The sequence below is a fragment of the Piliocolobus tephrosceles genome, chromosome 9 (genome assembly GCF_002776525.5).
Source record: "Piliocolobus tephrosceles isolate RC106 chromosome 9, ASM277652v3, whole genome shotgun sequence".
Lineage (NCBI taxonomy): Eukaryota > Metazoa > Chordata > Mammalia > Primates > Cercopithecidae > Piliocolobus > Piliocolobus tephrosceles.
The window spans coordinates 99006356-99029149 of record NC_045442.1 but is presented as its reverse complement, the minus strand read 5'-3'; the positions used below and the strand labels follow the sequence as shown (position 1 = coordinate 99029149).

Sequence of the window (22794 nt, the reverse complement as noted above, 5' to 3'; positions counted from 1 at the left end):
GTGGTGATGGTTGCTCAAGTTGGTGAATATATTAAAAGAAATTGAAATGTATGCTTTAAAATGTGCACTGTATGATATATTAATTATACCTAAATGGAGCTGTTATAAATTCTGATTTAATAAATGAATAACTCTTGTCAAAAATAATCTATGGTTTATCCATACTATGGAACAATGTCAGCAAACTGTGGCCCAAATAATCTATGGTTTATCCATACTGTGGAACAATGTCATCAAATGTGTCAGCAAACTGTGGAACAATATCAAACCTAACCTGAAACTTATTTTTGTAAATAAAATTTAATTGGAAAACAGCCATACCCATTGAGTAATAGTGACAGAGACCATCAGGCTTGCAGAATCTAAAATACTTACTATCTAGTTCTTTGCAAAAAATGTTTGCCAACTCCTGCTGTGGAATAATCATTAGCACTTAAAAAAACTGAGAAAGATCTATGTTTATGGATATGAAGAAATCTCAGACTTTATGTTAAGTGAAAAAGTAAGTTGAGAACAATATATACAGTGATGTCATTTATGTGAAAAAGAAAACTGAAATCCAACCCACTAATAAAAATTACAGAATGGAAAAGGTACATGCAGTATTGTGTAAAATCATAGAACAAGTCCTGGAAAGGTAACAGTGATTCAATAATATTTCTAGGTAGAGTATTAAATTTATGGAGTTGTAATCAAAGTGTCCATTAAACTTCATTTGTATTAAAATCTTTACAAAGAAAATGTGTGTGTTACATAAATTAAAATATAAATGTACAATTATAAACATACTTTTTTGGTTTATTTTTCAGAGCTGTAAATGATCAAGTTTTGTTAGATGCTGTAAGTATAGTACTCTCAATTTGAAATTACACTTTGTCCTTGAGTTCTTAACAGATTCTAGAAATTGTCAGGATACATAATCCTATATAAAGATCCAATGCTTACTTAGTTTATTTAAAATATTTTTATGCATATGTGAACTGGAAAGCCTTGTCTATTTTGTTCATTTTACTCTCATTATCACTCAGAGATAATTCACTTCTGAAATACTAAACTGTAATGTCCTACAGTCATCTGAATAGTTCCAGTCCTTGACACTTGTAGCTCTTTTATGTCTTTCAGCTCCAATTCTTGTCTCACTGTACATATTGTTATCAATGTTTCATTCTTGTCATGAGTTAATGAAGACTTTCTTACTTTAATAATTAAATATCTGAATAACCTTTCTACATTGAGAGTTTTACTCTTCATTATTACTAAAATTATTTGTTTTTAGGAATACAAACAGATACAACGTGATTTTCAGTTGTTATCAGAAGAGAAGTTGGTGCTGGAAAATGAACTACAAAAGTTGAAGGACACAGAGGTTGGAAAAATTTTAGTATTTGAAAATGGCATACACCTGACGAGTTATTATGTTAGGATAGAAATCAAAGAGATATTTAAATGTTATATAATATGTTTTTAATATTAATAATTCGTAGCAGCTATGCTTTAAAAAATGAAATTATGCCATATTCTAAATTATATTAGGTGTCAAAACCAAAAGGATGCCATGAAAAAACAGATAAAATTTAAACATCTGAAAAGACATTTCTAGGCCAAATATTTACCTTTATTAAACTAGCAGTAAATTAGTTTTCAAATATATTGTAAATGCATTTCGTGGTATTTTCTACAATTATGTAATGTGTGTATCCCAGTTCATTATACCAAATAGAGTAAATAGAAATAGAAATGCAAGGGTAAAGGAAAATTTGTTTCCTCTTGTATTTTATTGTTCTCTTTGCCATCGTTAGAGAGCTTACAAATTCAAACTATAGACAATAAAGTCAAATACATTAAAAGTGAACTTTTATTAACCACTTAAAAACTGAAGATATATGGTTGAGGAAAAATACTAAATTCAGTAATGTTGGTTGCTTGATATTTCTTCCTTACTAGGGGAGGGAGCAGAAATCATACAGGAGATTTGCTATTTGATCAGTTAGAGAAGCAGTAGTCTTACACAGGTGTCAAATATAAGATCAGCGCTGTCATATATGTTCGATTTAGGAATAGTTTTTCTTTAGGTATCATGCCAAGTAGGAATAGAACATTGGAACAAAATAACTAAAAATAGTAAATTGTCATGTTGAAGAACTGAGTAGTCTGACCAAGTGTGAGAATTTTGCAGCATGCTAATCACATACTGTTAGAGCCACGTTGAAAAAACGCTGGAGCTTCTTAGATGACTTGAGGATGTTGCACCAGTTTGTGGTTTTGCTTCCTTGTGTTGTTTCTTTAGGTGTTTTGTCTCTAATTCTGCTCTAGAGAGCAATGTTTTTGCATGAACTTCAATATATGATCTAGGATACAACAAGGTTTTCTTGTTTAATGCATGGAAACTTTGGTGCTCATTTGGTAGGTTATACTCTTACCCATTCTTTAAAACATTTAAAAACTTTTTTTATTTTTGTGGGTACATAGTAGGTGTGTATATTTATAGGGTACATGAGATATTTTAGTACAGGCATACAGTGTGTAATAATCACATCATGGACAATTGGGTATCCATTTCTTTAAGCACTTATCCTTTGTGTTGCAAATAATCCAATTATACTTTTTTAGTTATGCTTAAATGTACAATTAAATCACTATTGACTACAGTCCCCCTGCTGTGCTATCAAATACTAGGTCTTACTCATTGTTTACAACTATATTTTTTGTACCCATTAACCATCCCCACCCCCTGCTCACACTCCAAGCCTCTGGTAACCATCCTTCTATTCTCTATCTCCACGAGTTCAATTGTTTTGATTTTTAGCCCCAACAAATAGTGAAAACATGCAATGTTTGTCTTTCTGTGCCTGGCCTATTTCATTTAACATAATGACTTCCAGTTCCATCTATGTTGTTGCAAATGATACAATCTCCTTTTTTATGACTAAATAGTATTACAATGTGTATAAGTATTACATTTTCTTTTCCCAGTCGTATGTTGATGGACACAGAGGTTGCTTCCAAATCTTGGCTACTGAAAACAGACCTGCAACTAACATGGGAGTGCAGATATCTCTTTGATATACTGATTTCCTTTTTTTGGGATATATACATATCAATAGGATTGCTGGATTGTATGGTAGCTCTATTTTTAGTTTTTTGAGCAACCCCCAAACTGTTTTCCATAGTGGTTTTACTAATTCACATTCTCACCAACAGTGTACGAGGGTTCCCTTTTCTCCACATCATCTCCAGCATTTGTTATTACCTGGCTTTTTGATAAAAGTCATTTTAACTGGGGCACGGCGATATTTCATTGTAGTTTTGATTTGCATTTCTTAGATGATCAGTGATGTTGAGGACCTTTTCACATACCTGTTTGCCATTTGTATGTCTTGTTTTGAGAAATATCTATTCAAATCTTTTATCCATTTTTAAATTGGATTATTAGATATTTTTTTTCCTATAGGGTTATTTGAGCTCCTTTTATATTCTGATTGTTAATTCCTCATCAGATGGGTAGTTTGGAAATATTTTTTTTCTCATTTTGTGGGTTGTCTCTTCACTTTGTAGATTGTTTTCTTTGCTGTGCAGAAGCTGTTTAACTTGATGTTATCCCATGAGTCCATTTATTTTTTGGTTACCATTACTTGTGGAGTATTACTGAAGAAATTTTTGCACGGATCAATGTGCTAGAGAGTTTCTCCAGTGTTTTCTTGGAGTAGTGTCATAGTTTGAGGTCATAGATTTAAGTCTTTAATCCATTTTGATATGATTTTTGTGTAAGGTGAGAGATAGGGTTCAAGATTCATTCATCTGCATATAGATATCCAGTTTCCCAGCAACATTTATTGAAGAGACTGTCTTTTCCCCCACTGTATGTTCTTGGCACCTTTGTTGAAAATGAGTTCACTATAGGTGTGTGGAATTTTTTCTGGGTTCTCTTCTGTTCCTTTGGTCTATGTGTTGGCTTTTATGCAACTACCATGTTGTTTTGTTTACTGTAGCTCTGTACTATAATTTAAAGTCAAATAATATAATTGTTCCAGTTTCATTTCTTTTGCTCAGGATAGCTTTGGCTATTCTGGGGCTTTTGTGATTTTATATAAATGTTAGGATTTGTTTTCTGTTTCTGTGAAGAATATCATAGATATTTTGATAGGGATTACAATGAATTTGTACGTTGCTTTGGGTAGTATGGACATTTTAATAATATTGATTCTTCCCATCTATGAACATGGAATATCTCTCCATTTTTCTGTATCCTCTTCAATTTCTTTCATCAGTGTTTTATAGTTATCCTTGTAGAGATCTTTCACTTCTTTGGTTAAAACCTAGGTGTTTAATTTGTGACTGTTGTAAATAGGATTAGTTGTTTGATTTCTGTTTCAGATTATTCACTGTTGGTATATAGAAATGTTACTGATTTTTGTATTTTGATTTGCATCCTGTAACTTTACTGAATTTATCAGTTCTAAGAGTTTTTTTTTTTTTTTTTCTTTTGGGCCAGTCTTTAGATTTTTCCAAATATAAGATCATACCATCTGCAAACAAGGATAATTTGAATTGTTCCTTTCCAATTTGGATGCCCTTTCTTTCTCTTATCTGGTTGCTCTAGTGAGAACTTCCAGTACTATGCTGAACAACAGTCATGACAGTAGACATTCTTATCATGTTCCAGATCTTAGAGAAAAGGCTTTCAGTTTTTTCCCATTCAGAGTGAAACTGGCTGTGGGTTTGTCATATGTGGTTTTTATTATGGTTGAGGTATGTTTCTTCTGTAGCCAGTTTTTAGAGGGTTTTTTTCATGAAGGGATATTGAACTTTATCAAATGCATTTTCAGCATCAATTGAAATGATCATATGGTTTTTGTCTTTCAATCTGTTAATATGATGTATCACATTGATAGATTTGCATATTGTGAATCCCACTTGGTCATGATGAATGATCCTTTTAATGTATTGTTGAATGTGTTTTGTTAGTGTTTTGTTGAGAATTCTTGCATCAGTAGTCACCCAAAATATTGGCATATAGGCCTCTCTTTTGAAGCGCTTTTGTCTAGGTTTGGTATCAGGGTAATACTGGTCTTGTAGAATGAGTTTGGAAGTATTCCCTCCTCTTGTCTTTTTGGGATGGTTTTAATAGGGTTGGTGTTATTTCTTTTTGTTTTATTATTATACTTTAAGTTCTAGGGTACATGTGCACAATGTGCAGGTTTGTTACATATGTATACATGTGCCATGTTGGTGTGCTGCACCTATTAACTCGTCATTTACATTAGGTATATCTCCTAATGCTATCCCTCCGCCCCCTGCTCCCCACATTAGGACTGGGTGTGTGATGTTCACCTTCCTGTGTCCAAGTGATCTCATTGTTCAATTCCCACCTATGAGTAAGAACATGCGGTATTTGGTTTTCTGTTCTTGTGATAGTTTGCTGAGAATGATGGTTTCCAGCTGCATCCATGTCCCTACAAAGGACACAAATTCATCCTTTTTTATGGCTGCATAGTATTCCATGGTGTATATGTGCCACATTTTCTTTTTTTTTTAATTTTTTATTTTTTTATTATTATACTTTAAGTTCTAGGGTACATGTGCATAACATGCAGGTTTGTTACATATGTATACTTGTGCCATGTTGGTGTGTTGCACTCATCAACTCGTCAGCACCCATCAACTCATCATTTACATCAGGTATAACTCCCAACGCAATCCCTCCCCCCCTCCCCCCTGCCCATGATAGGCCCCAGTGTGTGATGTTCCCCTTCCCGAGTCCAAGTGATCTCATTGTTCTGTTCCCACCTATGAGTGAGAACATGCGGTGTTTGGTTTTCTGTTCTTGCGATAGTTTGCTGAGAATGATGGTTTCCAGCTGCATCCATGTCCCTACAAAGGACACGAACTCATCCTTTTTTATGGCTGCATAGTATTCCATGGTGTATATGTGCCATATTTTCTTAATCCATCTGTCACTGATGGACATTTGGGTTGATTCCAAGTCTTTGCTATTGTGAATAGTGCTGCAATAAACTTATGTGTGCATGTGTCTTTATAGCAGCATGACTTATAATCCTTTGGGTATATACCCAGTAATGTGATGGCTGGGTCAAATGGTACTTCTAGTTCTAGATCCTTGAGGAATCGCCATACTGTTTTCCATAATGGTTGAACTAGTTTACTGTCCCACCAACAGTGTGAAAGTGTTCCTATTTCTCCACATCCTCTCCAGCACCTGTTGTTTCCTGGTTTTTTAATGATTGCCATTCTAACTGGTGTGAGATGGTGTCTTATTGTGGGCTTGATTTGCATTTCTCTGATGGCGAGTGATGATGAGCATTTTTTCATGTGTCTGTTGACTGTATGAATGTCTTCTTTTGAGAAGTGTCTGTTCATATCCTTTGCCTACTTTTTGATGGGGTTGTTTGTTTTTTTTCTTGTAAATTTGATTGAGTTCTTTATAGGTTCTGGATATTAGCTCTTTGTCAGATGAGTAGATTGCAAAAATGTTCTCCCATTCTGTAGGTTGCCTGTTCACTCTGATAATGTTTCTTTTGCTGTGCAGAAGCTCTTTAGTTTAATTAGATTCCTTTTGTCAATTTTGACTTTTGTTGCTGTTGCTTTTGGTGTTTTAGACGTGAAGTCCTTGCCCATGCCTATGTCCTGAATGATATTACCTAGGTTTTCTTCTAGGGTTTTTATGGTTTTAGGTATAACATTTAAGTCTCTAATCCACCTTATATTAATTTTCGTATAAGGAGTAAGGAAAGGATCCAGTTTCAGCTTTCTACTTATGGCTAGCCAATTTTCCCAGCACCATTTATTAAATAGGGAATACTTTCCCCATTTCTTGTTTTTGTCAGGTTTGTCAAAGAACAGATGGCTGTAGATGTGTGGTATTATTTCTGAGGGCTGTGTTCTGTTCCATTGGTCTATATCTCTGTTTTGGTACCAGTATCATGCTGTTTTGGTTACTGTAGCCTTGTAGTATAGTTTGAAGTCAGATAGCGTGGTGCCTCCAGCTTTGTTGTTTTCGTTTAGGATTTTCTTGGCAATACGGGGTCTTTTTTGGTTCCATATGAATCTTAAAGCAGTTTTTTCCAATTCTGTGAAGAAAGTCATTGGTAGCTTAATGGGGATGGCATTGAATCTATAAATTACCTTGGGCAGTAAGGCCATTTTCACAATATTGATTCTTCCTATCCATGAGCATGGTATGTTCTTCCATTTGTTTGTATCCTCTTTTATTTCACTGAGCAGTGGCTTGTAGTTCTCCTTGAAGAGATCCTTTACATCCCTTGTAAGTTGGATTCCTAGGTATTTTATTCTCTTTGAAGCTGTTGTGAATGGGAGTTCATTCATGACTTGGCTCTCTGTTTGTCTGTTACTGGTGTATAAGAATGCGTGTGGTTTTTACACATTGGTTTTGTGTCCTGAGACTTTGCTGAAGTTGCTTATCAGCTTAAGGAGATTTTGGGCTGAGACGATGGGGTTTTCTATGTATACAATCATGTCATCTGCAAACAGGGACTATTTGACTTCTTTTCCTAAGTGAATACCCTTTATTTCTTTCTCTTGCCTGATTGCCCTAGCCAGAAATTCCAACAGTATGTTGAATAGGGGTTGTGAGAGAGGGCATCCCTGTCTTGTGCCAGTTTTCAAAGGGAATGCTTCCAGTTTTTGCCCATTCAGTATGATATTGGCTGCAGGTTTGTCATAGTTAGCTCTTATTATTTTGAGATACGTTCCATCAATACCGAATTTATTGAGAGTTTTTAGCATGAAGGGCTGTTGAATTTTGTCAAAGGCCTTTTCTGCATCTATTGAGATAATCATGTGGTTTTTGTCTTTGGTTCTGTTTATATGCTGGATTACATTTATTGATTTGCATATGTTGAACCAGCCTTGCATCCCAGGGATGAAGCCCACTTGATCATGGTGGATAAGCTGCTGGATTCGGTTTGCCAGTATTTTATTGAGAATTTTTGCATCGATGTTCATCAGAGATATTGGTCTAAAATTTTCTTTTTTTTGTAGTATCTCTGTCAGGCTTTGGTATCAGGATGATGTTGGCTTTGTAAAATGAGTTAGGGAGGATTCCCTCTTTTTCTATTGATTGAAATAGTTTCAGAAGGAATGGTATCAACTCCTCCTTGTACCTCTGGTAGAATTTGGCTGTGAATCCGTCTGGTCCTGGACTTTTTTTAGCTGGTAGACTATTAATTATTGCCTCAATTTCAGAGCCTACTATTGGTCTATTCAGGGATTCAACTTCTTCCTGGTTTAGTCTTGGGAGAGTGTAAGTGTCCAGGAAATTATCCATTTCTTCTAGGTTTTCTAATTTATTTGCGTAGAGGTGTTTATAGTATTCTCTGATGGTAGTTTGTATTTCTGTGGGGTCGGTGGTGATATCCCCTTTATCATTTTTTATTGCGTCTATTTGATTATTTTCTCTTTTCTTCTTTATTAGTCTTGCTAGCGGTCTATCAATTTTGTTGATCTATTCAAATAAACCAGCTCCTGGATTCATTGATTTTTTAGGAGGGTATTTTGTGTCTCTATCTCCTTTAGTTCTTCTCTGATCTTAGTTATTTCTTGCCTTCTGCTAGCTTTTGTATGTGTTTGCTCTTGCTTTTCTAGTTCTTTTAATTGTGATGTTAGGGTGTCAATTTTAGATCTTTCCAGCTTTCTCTTGTGGGCATTTAGTGCTATAAATTTCCCTCTACCCACTGCGTTAAATGTGTCCCAGAGATTCTGGTATGTTGTATCTTTGTTCTCATTGGTTTCAGAGAACATCTTTATTTCTGCCTTCATTTCGTTATGGATCCAGTAGTCATTCAGGAGCAGGTTGTTCAGTTTCCATGTAGTTGAGCAGTTTTGATTGAGTTTCTTAGTCCTGAGTTCTATTTTGATTGCAGTGTGGTCTGAGAGACAGTTTGTTATAATTTCTGTTCTTTTACATTTGCTGAGGAGTACTTTACTTCCAACTATATGGTCAATTTTGGAATAAGTGTGATGTGGTGCTGAGAAGAATGTATATTCTGTTGATTTGGGGTGGAGAGTTCTGTAGATGTCTATTAGGTCTTCTTGGTGCAGAGTTGAGTTCAATTCCTGGATATCCTTGTTAACTTTCTGTCTTGTTGATCTGTCTAATGTTGACAGTGGGCTGTTAAAGTCTCCCATTATTATTGTATAGGAGTCTAAGTCTCTTTGTAAATCTCTACGGACTTGCTTTATGAATCTGGGTGCTCCTGTATTGGGTGCATATACATTTAGGATAGTTAGCTCTTCTTGTTGAATTGATCCCTTTACCATATGTAATGGCCTTCTTTGTCTCTTTTGATCTTTGATGATTTAAAGTCTGTTTTATCAGAGACTAGGATTGCAACCCCTCCTTTTTTTTTGTTTTCCATTTGCTTGGTAAATCTTCCTCCATCCCTTTATTTTGAGCCTATGTGTGTCTCTGCACATGAGATGGGTCTCCTGAATACAGCAGACTGATGGTTCTTGACTCTTTATCCAGTTTGCCAGTCTGTGTCTTTTAATTGGACCATTTAGTCCATTTCCATTTAAGGTTAATATTTTATGTGTGAACTTGATCCTTTCATTTTGATATCAGCTGATTATTTTGCTCGTTAGTTGATGAAGATTCTTCCTAGCATCGATGGTCTTTACATTTTGGCCTGTTTTTGCAATGGCTGGTACTGGTGGTTCCTTTCCATGTTTAGTGCTTCTTTCAGGATCTCTTGTAGGGCAGGCCTGGTGGTGACAAAATCTCTAAGCATTTGCTTGTATGTAAAAGATTTTATTTCTCCTTCACTTATGAAACTTAGTTTGGCTGGATATGAAATTCTAGGTTGAAAATTCTTTTCTTTAAGAATGTTGAATATTGGCCCCCACTCTCTTCTGGCTTGTAGATTTTCTGCCGAGAGATCCGCTCTTAGTCTGATGGGCTTCCATTTGTGGGTAACCCAACCTTTCTCTCTGGCTGCCCTTAACATTTTTTCCTTCATTTCAACTTTGGTGAATCTGACAATTATGTGTCTTAGAGTTGCTCTTCTCGAGGAGTACCTTTGTGGTGTTCTCTGTATTTCCTGAATTTGAATGTTGGCCTGTGTTGCTAGTTTGGGGAAGTTCTACTGGATAGTATCCTGCAGAGTGTTTTCCAACTTGGTTCTATTCTCCCCATCACTTTCAGGCACACCAATCAGACATAGATTTGGTCTTTTTACGTAATCCCGTATGTCTTGGAGGCTTTGTTCATTTCTTTTTACTCTTTTTTCTCTACACTTCTCTTCTCGCTTCATTTCATTAGTTTGATCTTCAATCGCTGATACTCTTTCTTCCAGTTGATTGAGTCAGTTACTGAAGCTTGTGCATTTATCGTGTAGTTCTTGTGTTATGGTTTCCATCTCTATCAGTTCTTTTAAGGTCTTCTCTGCATTGATTATTCTAGTTATCCATTCATCTATTCTTTTTTCAAGAATTTTAGTTTCTTTGTGCTGGTTATGTAGTTCCTCCGTTAGCTCTGAGAAGTTTGATTGACTGAAGCCTTCTTCTCTCAACTCGTCAAAGTCATTCTTCATCCAGCTTTGTTCCATTGCTGGCGATGAGCTGTGTTCCTTTGGAGGGGGAGATGCGCTCTTATTTTTTGAATTTCCAGCTTTTGTGCACTGCTTTTTCCCCATCTTTGTGGTTTTATCTGCCTTTGGTCTTTGATGATGTTGATGTACTGATGGGGTTTTGGTGTGGGCGTCCTTTCTTTTTGTTAGTTTTCCTTCTAACAGCCAAGACCCTCAGCTGTAGGTCTGTTGGAGTTTGCTTGAGGTCCACTCCAGACCCTGTTTGCCTGGGTATCTAAAGATAGAATATTGCTGAACAGTGAGTGTTGCTGTCTGATTCTTGCTCTGGAAGCTTTGTCTCAGGGGTGTACCCCGCCATGTGAGGTGTAAGGTGTTGGTCTGCACCTAGTGGGAGATGTCTCCCAGTTAGGCTACTCAGGGGTCAGGGACCCACTTGAGCAGGCAGTCTGTCCATTCTCAGATCTCAGCCTCCATGCTGGGAGATCCACTGCTCTCTTCAAAGCTGTCAGACAGGGGCATTTGCCTCTGCTGAGGTTTCTGCTGCTTTTTGTTTAGCTATGCCCTGTCCCCAGAGGAGGAGTCTACAGAGGCAGGCAGGCCTCCTTGAGCTGTGGTGGGCTCCACCCAATTCGAGCTTCCAGGTGGCTTTGTTTACCTACTTAAGCCTCAGTAATGGCAGGCACCCCTCCCCCAGCCTTGCTGCCGCCTTGCAGTTAGATCCCAGACTGCTGTGCTAGCAATGAGGGAGACTGCGTGGGAGTGGGACCCTCTGGGCCAGGTGTGGGATATAATCTCCTGGTGTGCCATTTGCTAAGACCCTTGGTAAAGCACAGTATTAGGGTGGGAGTTACCTGATTTTCCAGGTGTTGTGTGTCTCAGTTTCCTTTGGCTAGGGAAAGGGATTCCCTTCCCCCTTGTGCTTCCCAGGTGAGGTGATGCCTTGCCATGCTTCAGGTCTTGCTGGCAGGGTTGCACCCGCAGACCAGCAACAACTGTCCGACATGCCCCAGTGAGATGAACCGGGTACCTCAGTTGAAAATGCAGAAATTGCCCATCTTCTGTGTCGCTGATGCTGGGAGCTGGAGACTGGAGCTCTTCCTATTCAGCCCTCTTGGGCACACCCCTCTTGGTATTATTTCTTTTAATGTTTGGTAGAATTCAGTGGTGAAGCCAGTGGGTCCTGGGGTTTCCTTACTGGGAGACTTTTTATTATGGCTCTGATCTTGTTACTTTTTGTTGGTCAGTTCAGATTTTGGATTTTTTCATGTTTCAATTTTAGTAGGTTGTATGCGTCTAGAAATTTATTTCTTTTAGATTTTTCAATTCATTGACATATAGTTGCTCATGTTAGCCACTAATGATTCTTTGAATCTCTGTGGTATCAATTGTAATATCTCCTTTTTTGTATCTGATTTTTATTTATTTCAGTCTTTCTCTTGTTTTCTTAGTCTGGCTAAAGGTTTGTCAATTTTATCTATCTTTTCAAAACACCAACTTTTTGTTACATTGATCTTTGTATTGTTTTCTTAATCTCAAATTCATTTATTTTTCCTCTCATCTTTATTATTTCTTCTACTAATTTTGGGTTTGGTTTGCTGTTACTTTTCTAGTTTTTTATGTTGCTTCATCAGGTTATTTATGTGAAATTTTTCTACCTATTGATGTAGGCACTTGTAGCTATAAAGTTTCCTCTTAGTACTGTTTTTGCTGTATCCCATAGGTTTTGGTATATTGTGTTTTCATTATTATTTCTTTCATGATTTTTTTCAGTTCCCTTCTTAATTTCTTCATTGACTCACTGGTCATTCAGGAGCATATTGTTTGATTTCCATGTGTTTGTATAGTTTCCAAAATCCCTTTTGTTATTGATTTGTAGTTTTATTTCATTGTCAGGGAAGGCACTTGGAATTATTTCAGTTTTATTTGAATGTTTTAAGACTTGTTTTGTGACCTAACATATGGTATATCGTTGAAAATGATTCATGCACTGCAGAGAAAAATGTGTATTCTGCAACCGTTGGATGAAATATTCTATAAATATCTATTAGTTCCATTTGTTCTATAGTACAGATTAAGTTTGATGTTTCTTTGTTGATTTTCTGTCCCAGAGATCTTTCCAATGCTAAAAGTAGGGTGTTTGGCCGGGCATGGTGGCTCATGCCTGTAATCCTAGCACTTTGGGAGATTGAGGAGGGTGGATTGCCTGAGCTCAGGAGTTCAAAACCAGCCTGGATAACATGGTGAAACCCTGTCTCTACTAAAAAATACAAAAAGATTAGCCAGGCATGGTGGCAGTTGCCTGTAGTTCCAGCTACTTGGGAGGCTAACGCAGGAGAATTGCTTGAACCTGGGAGGCAGAGGTTGCAGTGAGCAGAGATCACGCTACTGCACTCCAGCCTGGGTGACAGAGTGGGACTCCATCTCCAAAAAAAAAAAAAAAAAAAAAAAAAGAGTGTTTAAGTCTCCAACTATTATTGTATCGATATCTATCTTTCTCTTTAGTGCTAATAATATTTGCTTTATATATCTGGGTGTTCCAGTGTTGGCTGCATATATATTTACAATCATTATATCCTCTTGCTGAATTGACCTCTTTATCATTATATAATGACCTTTTTTGTCTCTTCTTACAGTTTCTGTGTTGAAATCTCTTTTGTCTGGTATAAGTACAGTTACTTCTGCTTTTTTTTGGTTTCCACTGACATGGAGTATTTTTTTCTATTACTATATTTTCCATCTATGTGTCTCTTTATAGGTAAAGTGTGTTTCTTGTAGGCAACAGATTATTGGTTCTTGTTTTTTTTAATCCATTCAGCCATCACATATCTTTTGATTAGAAAGTTTAGTCCATTTACATTCAGTGTTATTATTGATAAGTAGGGACTTGCTCCTGCCATTTTGTTATTTGTTTTCTGGTTGTTTTACAGTCTTATCTTTCTTCTTTCTTTCTTTTTTTTTTAGTGAAGGTGACTTTGTCTGGTGGTTTGAATTTCTTGCTTTTTATTTTTTGTGTATTCCTTGCATGTTTTTTGATTTGAGGTTACCATGAGGCTTGCAAGTACTGTCTTACAACCCATGATTTTAAACTGATGACTACTTAACACTGATTCAGACATACACACGGAATGAAAACTCATAAAAACTCTACACTTTAATTTCATCTACTCGTTCATTGATTTTTTCTTTTTGTACTATGTCTTGAAAAAAGCTGGTGTAGTTTTTATTTTTGCTTTATCATTGAGTATTTAAGTCAATAGTTGTTTACATACCACAGTGACGGTGTTACACCATTCTGTGTTTTCCTGTGTGCTTACTATTACCAGTGAATTTTGTACCTTCAGATGATTTCTCATTGCTTGCTAACATCCTTTCCTTTCAGATAAAAGTATTCCCTTTAGCAACTCTTATGGGACAGGCCTGGTGTTGATGAAATCCCTCAACTTTTGTTTATATGGGAAGGTCTTTATTTCTCCTCAATGCTTAAAGAATATTTTCACCAGATACACTATTCTAGAGTAAAAGGTTTTTTCCTTTAGCTTATTAAATATGGCATGCCACTTTCTCCTGGCCTGTAAGTTTTCCACTGAAAAGTCTGCTGCCAGACACATTTGAGGTCTGTTGTATGTTATTTGTTTCTTTTCTCTTGCTGCTTTTAGGATCCTTTCCTTATCCTTGATCTTTGGGAATCTGATTGTTAAGTACCTTGAGGTAGTCTTCTTTGGGTTATATCTTCTTGCTAGTCTATAACCTTGTCCTGGAATATTGATATATTTCTCTAGGTTTGGGAAGTTGTTTGATAGTATCCCTTTGAATAAATTCTCTAACCCATCTCTTTCTTCTGTTTAAGGCCAATAACTCTTAAAATGCCCCCATGGGACTGTTTTCTAGATCTTGTATGTGTGCTTCATTGTGTGTGTGTGTGTATGTTTTTTTTTCTTTTGTCTCCTCTGTCTGTGTATTTTCAAATAGGGGGATGGGGGAGGGATAACATTAGAGAAATACCTAATGTAAATGACGAGTTAATGGGTGCAGCACATCAACATGGCACATGTATACATATGTAACAAACCTACACGTTGTGCACATGTACCCTAGAACTTAAAGCATAATAAAAAAAAAGAAAAGAAAAAACAAATAGCTTGTCTTTAAGCTCACTAATTGTTTCTCTTGCTTGATCAATTCTGCTATTAAGAGAGTCTGATGCATTCTTCACCATGTCAGTTGCATTTTTCAACTCTGGAATTTCTGCTTCATTCTTTTTAAATATTTTAATCTCTTTGTTAAATTTATGTGATAGAGTTCAGAATTCCTTCTCTGTTTTATCTTGAATTTGAGTTTTCTGAAAACAGCTATTTGAATTCTCTTTCTGAAAAGTCATATATCTCTGTTTCTCCAGGACTGGTTCTTGGTGCCTTCTTTGGTTCATTTGATGAGGTTGTTTTCTTGGTTGGTGTTGAAGCTTGTAAATGTTTATAAGGGTCTAGATTTTGAAGAGCTAGGTATTTATTATAGTCTTCACAGTCTGAACTTGTTTGTGCCGTCCTTCTTGTGAAGACTTTTTACATATTTGAAGGCACTGGGGCCCCAAGCCCAATAATGCTGTGTTTTTTGTAGACTCTTAGAGGTATCACCTTGATGGTCTTGGATAAGATCCAGAATTCTCTGGATTACCAGGCAGGGACTTTTCTTCTTTTCCCTTACTTTCTCTCAAAGGAACAGAGTCTCTTTCTCTCTCTCTCTGCTGAGCCATCTGGAACTGGGGGTGTGTTGTTCAAGCACCCCTGTGGTCACTACCACTGGGACTGCACCTGGTCAGACTTGAAGCCAGCACAGCACTGGGCCCTTCCCAAGGCCCTTTCCTTCAGGGTGGTGTGTTCCCCCAAGCCCCAAGTGTGTTCAGAGATGCTATCTGGGAGGCAGGGATGACAGTAAAAAACCTTAGCATTTTACCTGATGTTTTCTGCTATGGCTAAGCTGGAACTCAACTCATGATACACAGTTCTTCCCACTCTTCCTTTGCCTTTGCATAGGCAGACTAGCCTCTCCCTGTGGCCACCACAACTGGGTCATGAGGGCTTCTGCCTGTACACACCATTGATGCTGACTTAAAGCTCATGGGCTCTTCCTTTAGCTTGTGGTGAATGCTTGCAGGCCTGGGACTCACCCTTCGGGGCAGTGGGTTCCCCTCTGACCCAGGTCAGGTCCAAAAGTCTCAGCCTGCGCTCAGGGACCCCAAGAGGCTGCTCGTTGCTCTACCCCACTGTGGCTGAGCTGATACCTAGGATGCAGGACAAAGTCACCTTTATGTTTCCCCCTTATTTTCTCAAGCAGAAGGAGTCTTTCATCATAGCTTCCATAGCTTGAAATGTACTGAGTCACCCTTGAAGCCCCCATGTCTCAGAGCCCAGGCCCACCAGTGTACTCCGTGCATACCACTGGTGGTTATTCAAGGTCCAGGGCTCTTTAGTCAGCAGATGATGAGTCCTTCTAGTACTGGGTCCTTTACTTCAAGGCAGAGCGCTCCCTTTTAACCCAGGGTGTGATTAGAAATGTCCAGGAGCGAGGGCCTGGAATAGTTGGCCTCATGACTCTCGTTGGTGCCCTATCCTACTATACCCGAGCTGGTATCCAAGATGCAAGACAAAGTCCTCTTTACTCTTTGCTTTCTTCTCTTTAAGCAGAAGGGAGTCACTTTCATTGCTAAGCTGCATTTCCTGGGGTTGGGGGCGGGGGGGGGGGGTTGGCACAAGCATTCCCTTTGCCATACCAGGTGGTATCTTTGTAGGTCACATGCCACCCAAGTTCACTGGCTTTAAGCCCAACTTAACCCTACAAATAGTCTATAAATTGGAGTCCTTGTGTTCTAGACTGCCTTTCAAGTTCACCTGGGACCCCAGAGCCCTTCAGCCCATGGTGTTGAGGATTCCCAAGAAATTCAAGTTCGGCCACTAGGATGGTCAGTTTCCCTCTGGCAAGAGCTGGTCCAAATGCTCCCTCCATGTGTGGGTGCTGGCTGAGCCCAGCATGGCTTTATTCTCTACTGTGACAGGGCAGCTCTGGGTTCATTGTTAAGTCCCCCCACTGTTGTGCTCTACCTCCCCCAAGTGCACAGATTCTCTTTCCACCCCACATGGCTGCTGCACTGTGATAGGGGATGAATAGCATCAGCATTTAATACTGTCTCTTCTGCCCTCCTCAATGCGTCTTTTGGCAATCTGACGGTAAAACAAGGTACTGTGATTGCTCACCTGATTTTTGGTTCTTGTGGTGGTGCTTTCCTGTGTGTAGATAGTTGTTAAAATTTGGTGTTCTAACAGAGGGGACGAACAGTGTAGACTTCTATTTTGCCATCTTGCCACCACCATTCTTGTCTCAGCCTTGCACGTCATTCCTGCTTCGCTCTTCAATTAAGGTTTCAGTATTCTAAAAGATATTAAAGTCCGCTGGACCACATTTCTAGTACTATATAAATGTGAAATGTAGTCAATGAATGAGTTTACCTTCTCTTGTTATAAATTACTTAAAGAATTTCTGATCATGATGTAGATGTGTGAAGGAGAACTGTGGAAGTAATTGTTATATCCACGCAAGGATAGTGACCAAGAAATCTGAGTAGTCGTCTGTTTTCAGAGAAGGAAATTTAACATGGCAATTGGTGAAATAGGATGGTGGGGAGAGAATAATGGTTGTGGAATACGTCAAACACAAGATTTCTAATTTTTATTTTTAGTTTTTTTATTTATATAAATTTATGGGGTACAAGTGGAATATTGTTGTATGCATAGACTGAATAGTGGTGAAGTCAGGGCTTTTAAGGTCTCCATCACTCAAATAACGTATGTTAACATACCCATTAAATAATGTCTCATCATCTACCTCCCTGCCCACCCACTGACCCTTCCAAGTCTCTGATTTCTGTCATTCCTCACTCTAAGTCCATGTGTACACATTGTTTGGCTTCCACTTATAAATTAGAATATGGGGTATTTGTCTTTCTGTGTCTGGCTTGTTTCACTTAATATAATGACCTCCAGTTTCATCCATGTTGCTGCAAATGCAGGATTCCATCCTTTCTATGACTGAGTGGCTGAATAATATTCCATTTTTGTATATGTAGCACGTTTCTTTTTTTTTTAATTGTAATAGGTTTTTGGGGAACAGGTGTTTGGTTACATGAATAAGTTCTTTAGTGGTGATTTCTGATATTTTGGTGTACCCATCACCCAAGCAGTGTACTCTGTACCCAATATGTAGTTCTTTATCCCTCACCCCCCTCGCATCCTTTCCCCTGAGTCCCCAACATCCATTGCATTATTCTTATGCCTTTGCATCCTCATAGCTTAGGTCCCACTTATGAGTGAGAGCATACAGTGTTTGGTTTTCGATTCCTGAGTTACTTCACTTAGAATAACGGTCTCCAAATCCATCCAGGTTGCTGTGAATGACATTATTTAATTCCTTTTTATGGCTGAGTAGTATTCTATGGTGTGTGTGTGTGTGTGTGTGTATATATATATACTTTTATATATATATTTTTTTCTTTATCCACTCATCAATTGATGGGCATTTGGGCTCATTCCATATTTTACAGTTGCAAATTGTGCTGCTATAAACATGCAAATGCAAATATCTTTTTTGTATAATGACTTCTTTTCCTCTGGGTAGATACCAAGTCATGGGATTGCTGGATCAAATGGTAGATCTACTGTCTATTTGTAGGTTTTTTTTTTTTTTTTTTTGATACAGAGTCTTGCCCTGTCACTCCGGCTGGAGTGTAATGGTACGGTCTCAGCTCACTGTAACCTCTGCCTCCTGGGTTCAAATGATTCTCCTGCCTCAGCCTCCCAAGTAGCTGGGATTACAGGCACCCACCACCATGCCCAGCTAATTTTTGTATTTTTAGTAGAGATGGGGTTTCACATGTTGGCCAGGCTGGTCTTGAACTCCTGACCTCATGATCTGCCTGCCTTGGCATTCCCACCAGCAGTGTAAAGGTGGGACAACACTTTTATTAAACATAACACTGTTTATGCTTTAAATTGAATTTTTTTTGATTTCTTTTTCAGTTCAGTGAAATGATATATAATTGATTCTGATTTTTGCATATTGATATTGTATCCTGCAATTTTATTGAATTTGTTCATCAGTTCTAACAGTTTTCTTGGGGGTTGATTCTAGGTTTTTCTAGGTATAAGGTTATATTATCTGTGAACAAGGATAATTTGACTTCTTCCTTTACCATTTGGATTCCCGTTATTTCTACCAGAAAATTACCTAATTTTTCTGGCCAGGACTTCCAGTGTTATGTTTTAAAAAAGTGATGAAAGTTGACATCCTTGTCTTGTTCCAGTCCTTGGAGGAAAGACTTTCAATTTTTCCCCATTCAGTATAATGTTAGCTGTGGGTTTGTTATAGATGACCTTTATAATTTTGAAGTATGTTCCATTTATACCTATTTTTATGAGGGTTTTTATCATAAAGGATGTTGAAGTTTATCAAATGCTTTTTCAGCAGCTATTGAAATAATCATGGCTTTTGTTCTTGATTCTCTTAATATGATATATCATGTTTATTGATTTGTAGACATTGAACCATCTTTATGTTCCTGGGATGATGGCTCTTACTTGATCAAGGTGATTGATTCTTTTTTTTTTTTTGAGACAAAGTCTCACTCAGTCACCCAGGCTGGAGTGCAGTGGTGTAGTCTTGACTCACTGCAGCTTTGGCCTCCTGGGCTCAAGCAATCCTTCCCCCACAGCCTCCCTAGTAGCTGGAACTTCAGGTATGTGCCACCACGCCTGGCTAATGTTCTTTTTTTGCCCAGGCTTGTCTTGAACTCCTGGGTGGAAGTAATCCTCCTACTCAGCCTCCCAAAATGTTGAGATTATAGATGTGAGCCACTGCACCTAGCCATAAATGATCTTTAAATGTGTTGTTGAGTTTGATTTGTATTTTGTTGCAGATTTTTACATCTATGTTCCTCAGTCATATTGGCGTGTAGTTTTCTTTTTTTGCTGTGTCTCTGTCTGGTTTTGATATCAAGATAATGCTGGCCTTGTAGAATGCATTTGGAAGCATTCCCTTCTCTTCTACTTTTGAAAAATTTGAGTAGGATTGGTATTAGATCTTCTTTAAATGTTTAGTAGAATTCAGCAGTGAAACCATCAAGTCCTGGGTTTAACTTTGTTGGGAGACTTTCTATTACACCTTAATCTTGTTACTTATTACTGGTTTGTTGATGTTTTCTGTTCTCCATGGTTCAATCTTGGTAGGTTGAGTGTGTCCAGGAATTTATCTATTTCTTGTAGGTATTCCAATTTGTTGACTATTGTTGTTCATAGTAGTCTCTAGTGATTCTTTGTATTCTGAGGTCTCAGTTGTTATTTCTCCTTTTTAGCTTCTGAATTTATTTGGGTTTTTCTCTTTTTTTCTTAGTCTAAAGGCTTATCAATGTTGTTTATCTTTTCAAAACGTCGACTTTTTCTTTGTTGATTTTCTGCACATTTCTTAGTCTCAATATCATGTATTTCTGCTTTAATCTTCATTATTTCTTTTCTTCTACTTATTTTGGGTTTGATTTCTTTTTCCTTTTGTAGTTCCTTGAGGTTCATCATTAGGTTATTTGAAGTCTTTCTACTTTTTTCCTTAACATCAGCATTTATTGCTATAAATTGTCTTCTTAATGCTTTTGCCATATTCCATAAACTTTGGTATGTTGTATTCCCATTTTAATTTGTTTGAAGAAATTTTTAAGTGTCATTCTTAATTTCTTTATTGACCCATTGGTTGTTTAGGAACATGGTAACATCTATGTGTTTGTGTATTTTTTGAGGTTTTCCTTTTGTTAATTGATTTATGGTTTTATTTTATTTAAGTTACAAATTATACTTGATATGATTTCTGTGTTTTGCATTTGTTCAGATTTGTTTGGTAGCCTAAGATATGGTCTATTCTGAAGAATGCTCCATATATTGATGAAAACAATGTGTATTCTGCAGCAGTTGGGTGAAATGTTCTGTAAATGCCAGATAGGCCTATTAAATTTTGTGTGTCATTTAAAGTCCCTTACTGTTACTGTATTACAGTTTATCTCTCCCTAGAGATCTATATTTTAGTTAATGTTTGCTTTATATAATTTGGGAGTTCTGTTATTGGATGCACAGGTATTTATAATTGCTACATCCTCTTGCTGAATTGACCTCTTTATTATTATGTAGTGACTTTCTTTGTCTTTTTTTGCAATCTTAGATTTATAGTCTATTTTATCTAAGTATAGTTACTCCTGCTCTTTTTTGGCTTTCAGTTACATGGAATATATTTTTCTACTCCATTCACTTTCAGGCTGTGTGTGTCTTTAGAGGTAAAGTGGGTGGGTTTCTTGAGAGCAGCATATCATTGAGTCTTGTTTCTTTATTCATTCAGCCACTCTATGGCTTTTAATTGAAGAATTGAGACCATTTACATTCAGTGTTATTGTTGATAAATAAGATCTTACTATGAGCATTTTGATGCCTGTTTTCTGATTGTTTTGAGTCCTTCTTTTCTTTCTTTCTTACTGTTTTCCTTTGTAGTTAAGTACTTTTTTATGATATATGTTCTGATTTATTGCTTTTGACTTTTAATGAATCTATTACATGTTTTTGTGATGTGGTTACCATGAGGCTTACAAAGGACATTGTATAGATAAAACAAGTTGTTTTAAAGAGATGATAATTTATCTTTAATCCCAAATAAAAGAATAGAAACAAAGGAAACACACACACACACACACACACACACAAAATTCTACACTTTAATTTCTCCCCCACATTTTGACTAAGTTGTCTCAATTTACATATTTTATATTACTGATCTCTTAACAGTTTGCCATAATATTTTTATTTTTGATAGATTTGTCTTTGGACTTCATAATAGAGTTATGATCAAATTGCACACCACAGTTGCAATATAGAGTATTTTGGGTTTCTTAATGTGCCTAATTTTACCATGGGTTTTATACCTGGAAAAATTTTATTTTTATTTTGCATATTAGTGTTTTATTTTATTGTATTTTTTCAAATTGAAGAAATCCCTTTGGCATTTTTTTAAATAAGATGGGTCTGGTGAATTCTCTCAGCTTTGTTTTTTCTGGGGAAGACTTTATATCTCCTTCATATTTGGAGGATAATTTTGATGAATACAGTATTCTTGAATGGAAGTTGTTTTCTTTCAGCACTTTGAAAATCTCATTCTACTGCCTTCTGACCTGTATTGTTTTCATTAAAAAGTCTGTTGCTGGACAAATTGGAGTTTTTTAATATGTTATTTGCTTCTTTTCTCTTGCTTCTTTTAGGATTCTCTTTTTGTTCTTGACCTTTGAGAGCTTCATTATTATATGTCTTATGTAGTCTTCCTTGGGTTGAATCTGTTTGGTATTCTCAGAATTTCTTTTACCTGGATATTAACATCTTTCAGAAATTTTGGAAAGTTTTCTGTTATTATTTCTTTGAATAAGCTTTCTACCCCTTTCTTCTCCTCAGCTCTCTCTTGAACATCAATAATTTTTAGATTTGGTTCTTTAAAGCAATTTTCTATATCTTGAAGGTAATTTTTATGCCTTTTCATTCTTTCTTCTTTTTTCTCTTCTGACTGTGTATTTTCAAATAGCCAATCTTAGATTTCACTGAATTTTTTTCCTCTACTTGGTCCATTCTGCTGTTGTGAGCCTCTAATGAGTTCTTCAGTTCAGCAAATGTATTTCTCAGTTCCAATATTTGTTTGAGTTTTAAAAAATTATTTTAATCTTGTTGTTACCTTTATCTGGTAAATTTCTGAATTTCTTTTTTGTGCTACCTTGGAGATCATTGAGTTTCCTTAAAACTGTTATTTTGGGCCGGGCGCGGTGGCTCAAGCCTGTAATCCCAGCACTTTGGGAGGCCAAGACGGGTGGATCACAAGGTCAGGAGATCGAGACCATCCTGGCTAACACGGTGAAACCCCGTCTCTACTAAAAAATACAAAAAACTAGCCGGGCAAGGTGGGGGGCGCCTGTAGTCCCAGCTACTCGGGAGGCTGAGGCGGGAGAATGGCGTAAACCCGGGAGGCGGAGCTTGCAGTGAGCTGAGATCCGGCCACTGCACTCCAGCCTGGGCGACAGAGCGAGACTCCGTCTCAAAAAAAAAACAAAAACAAAACAACAAAAAAAAATGTTAGTTTGAATTCTTGTTCTGAGAACTCATGAATTAACATC

The 22794-nt window shown here is 37.1% G+C and overlaps 1 protein-coding gene across 2 annotated transcripts in view; it reads left to right on the top strand.

Annotated features, from left to right (window-relative positions):
* LOC111546657 (coiled-coil domain-containing protein 7) overlaps positions 1-22794 on the top strand; it is a 124706-nt gene that overhangs the window by 57322 nt on the left and 44590 nt on the right. For both annotated transcript variants that reach the window (XM_023218145.3, XM_023218144.3), the window contains exons 11-12: positions 810-840; positions 1277-1366. In XM_023218145.3, the coding sequence (XP_023073913.2) occupies positions 810-840; positions 1277-1366 (121 nt within the window). The remainder of the gene's footprint in view (positions 1-809; positions 841-1276; positions 1367-22794) is intronic.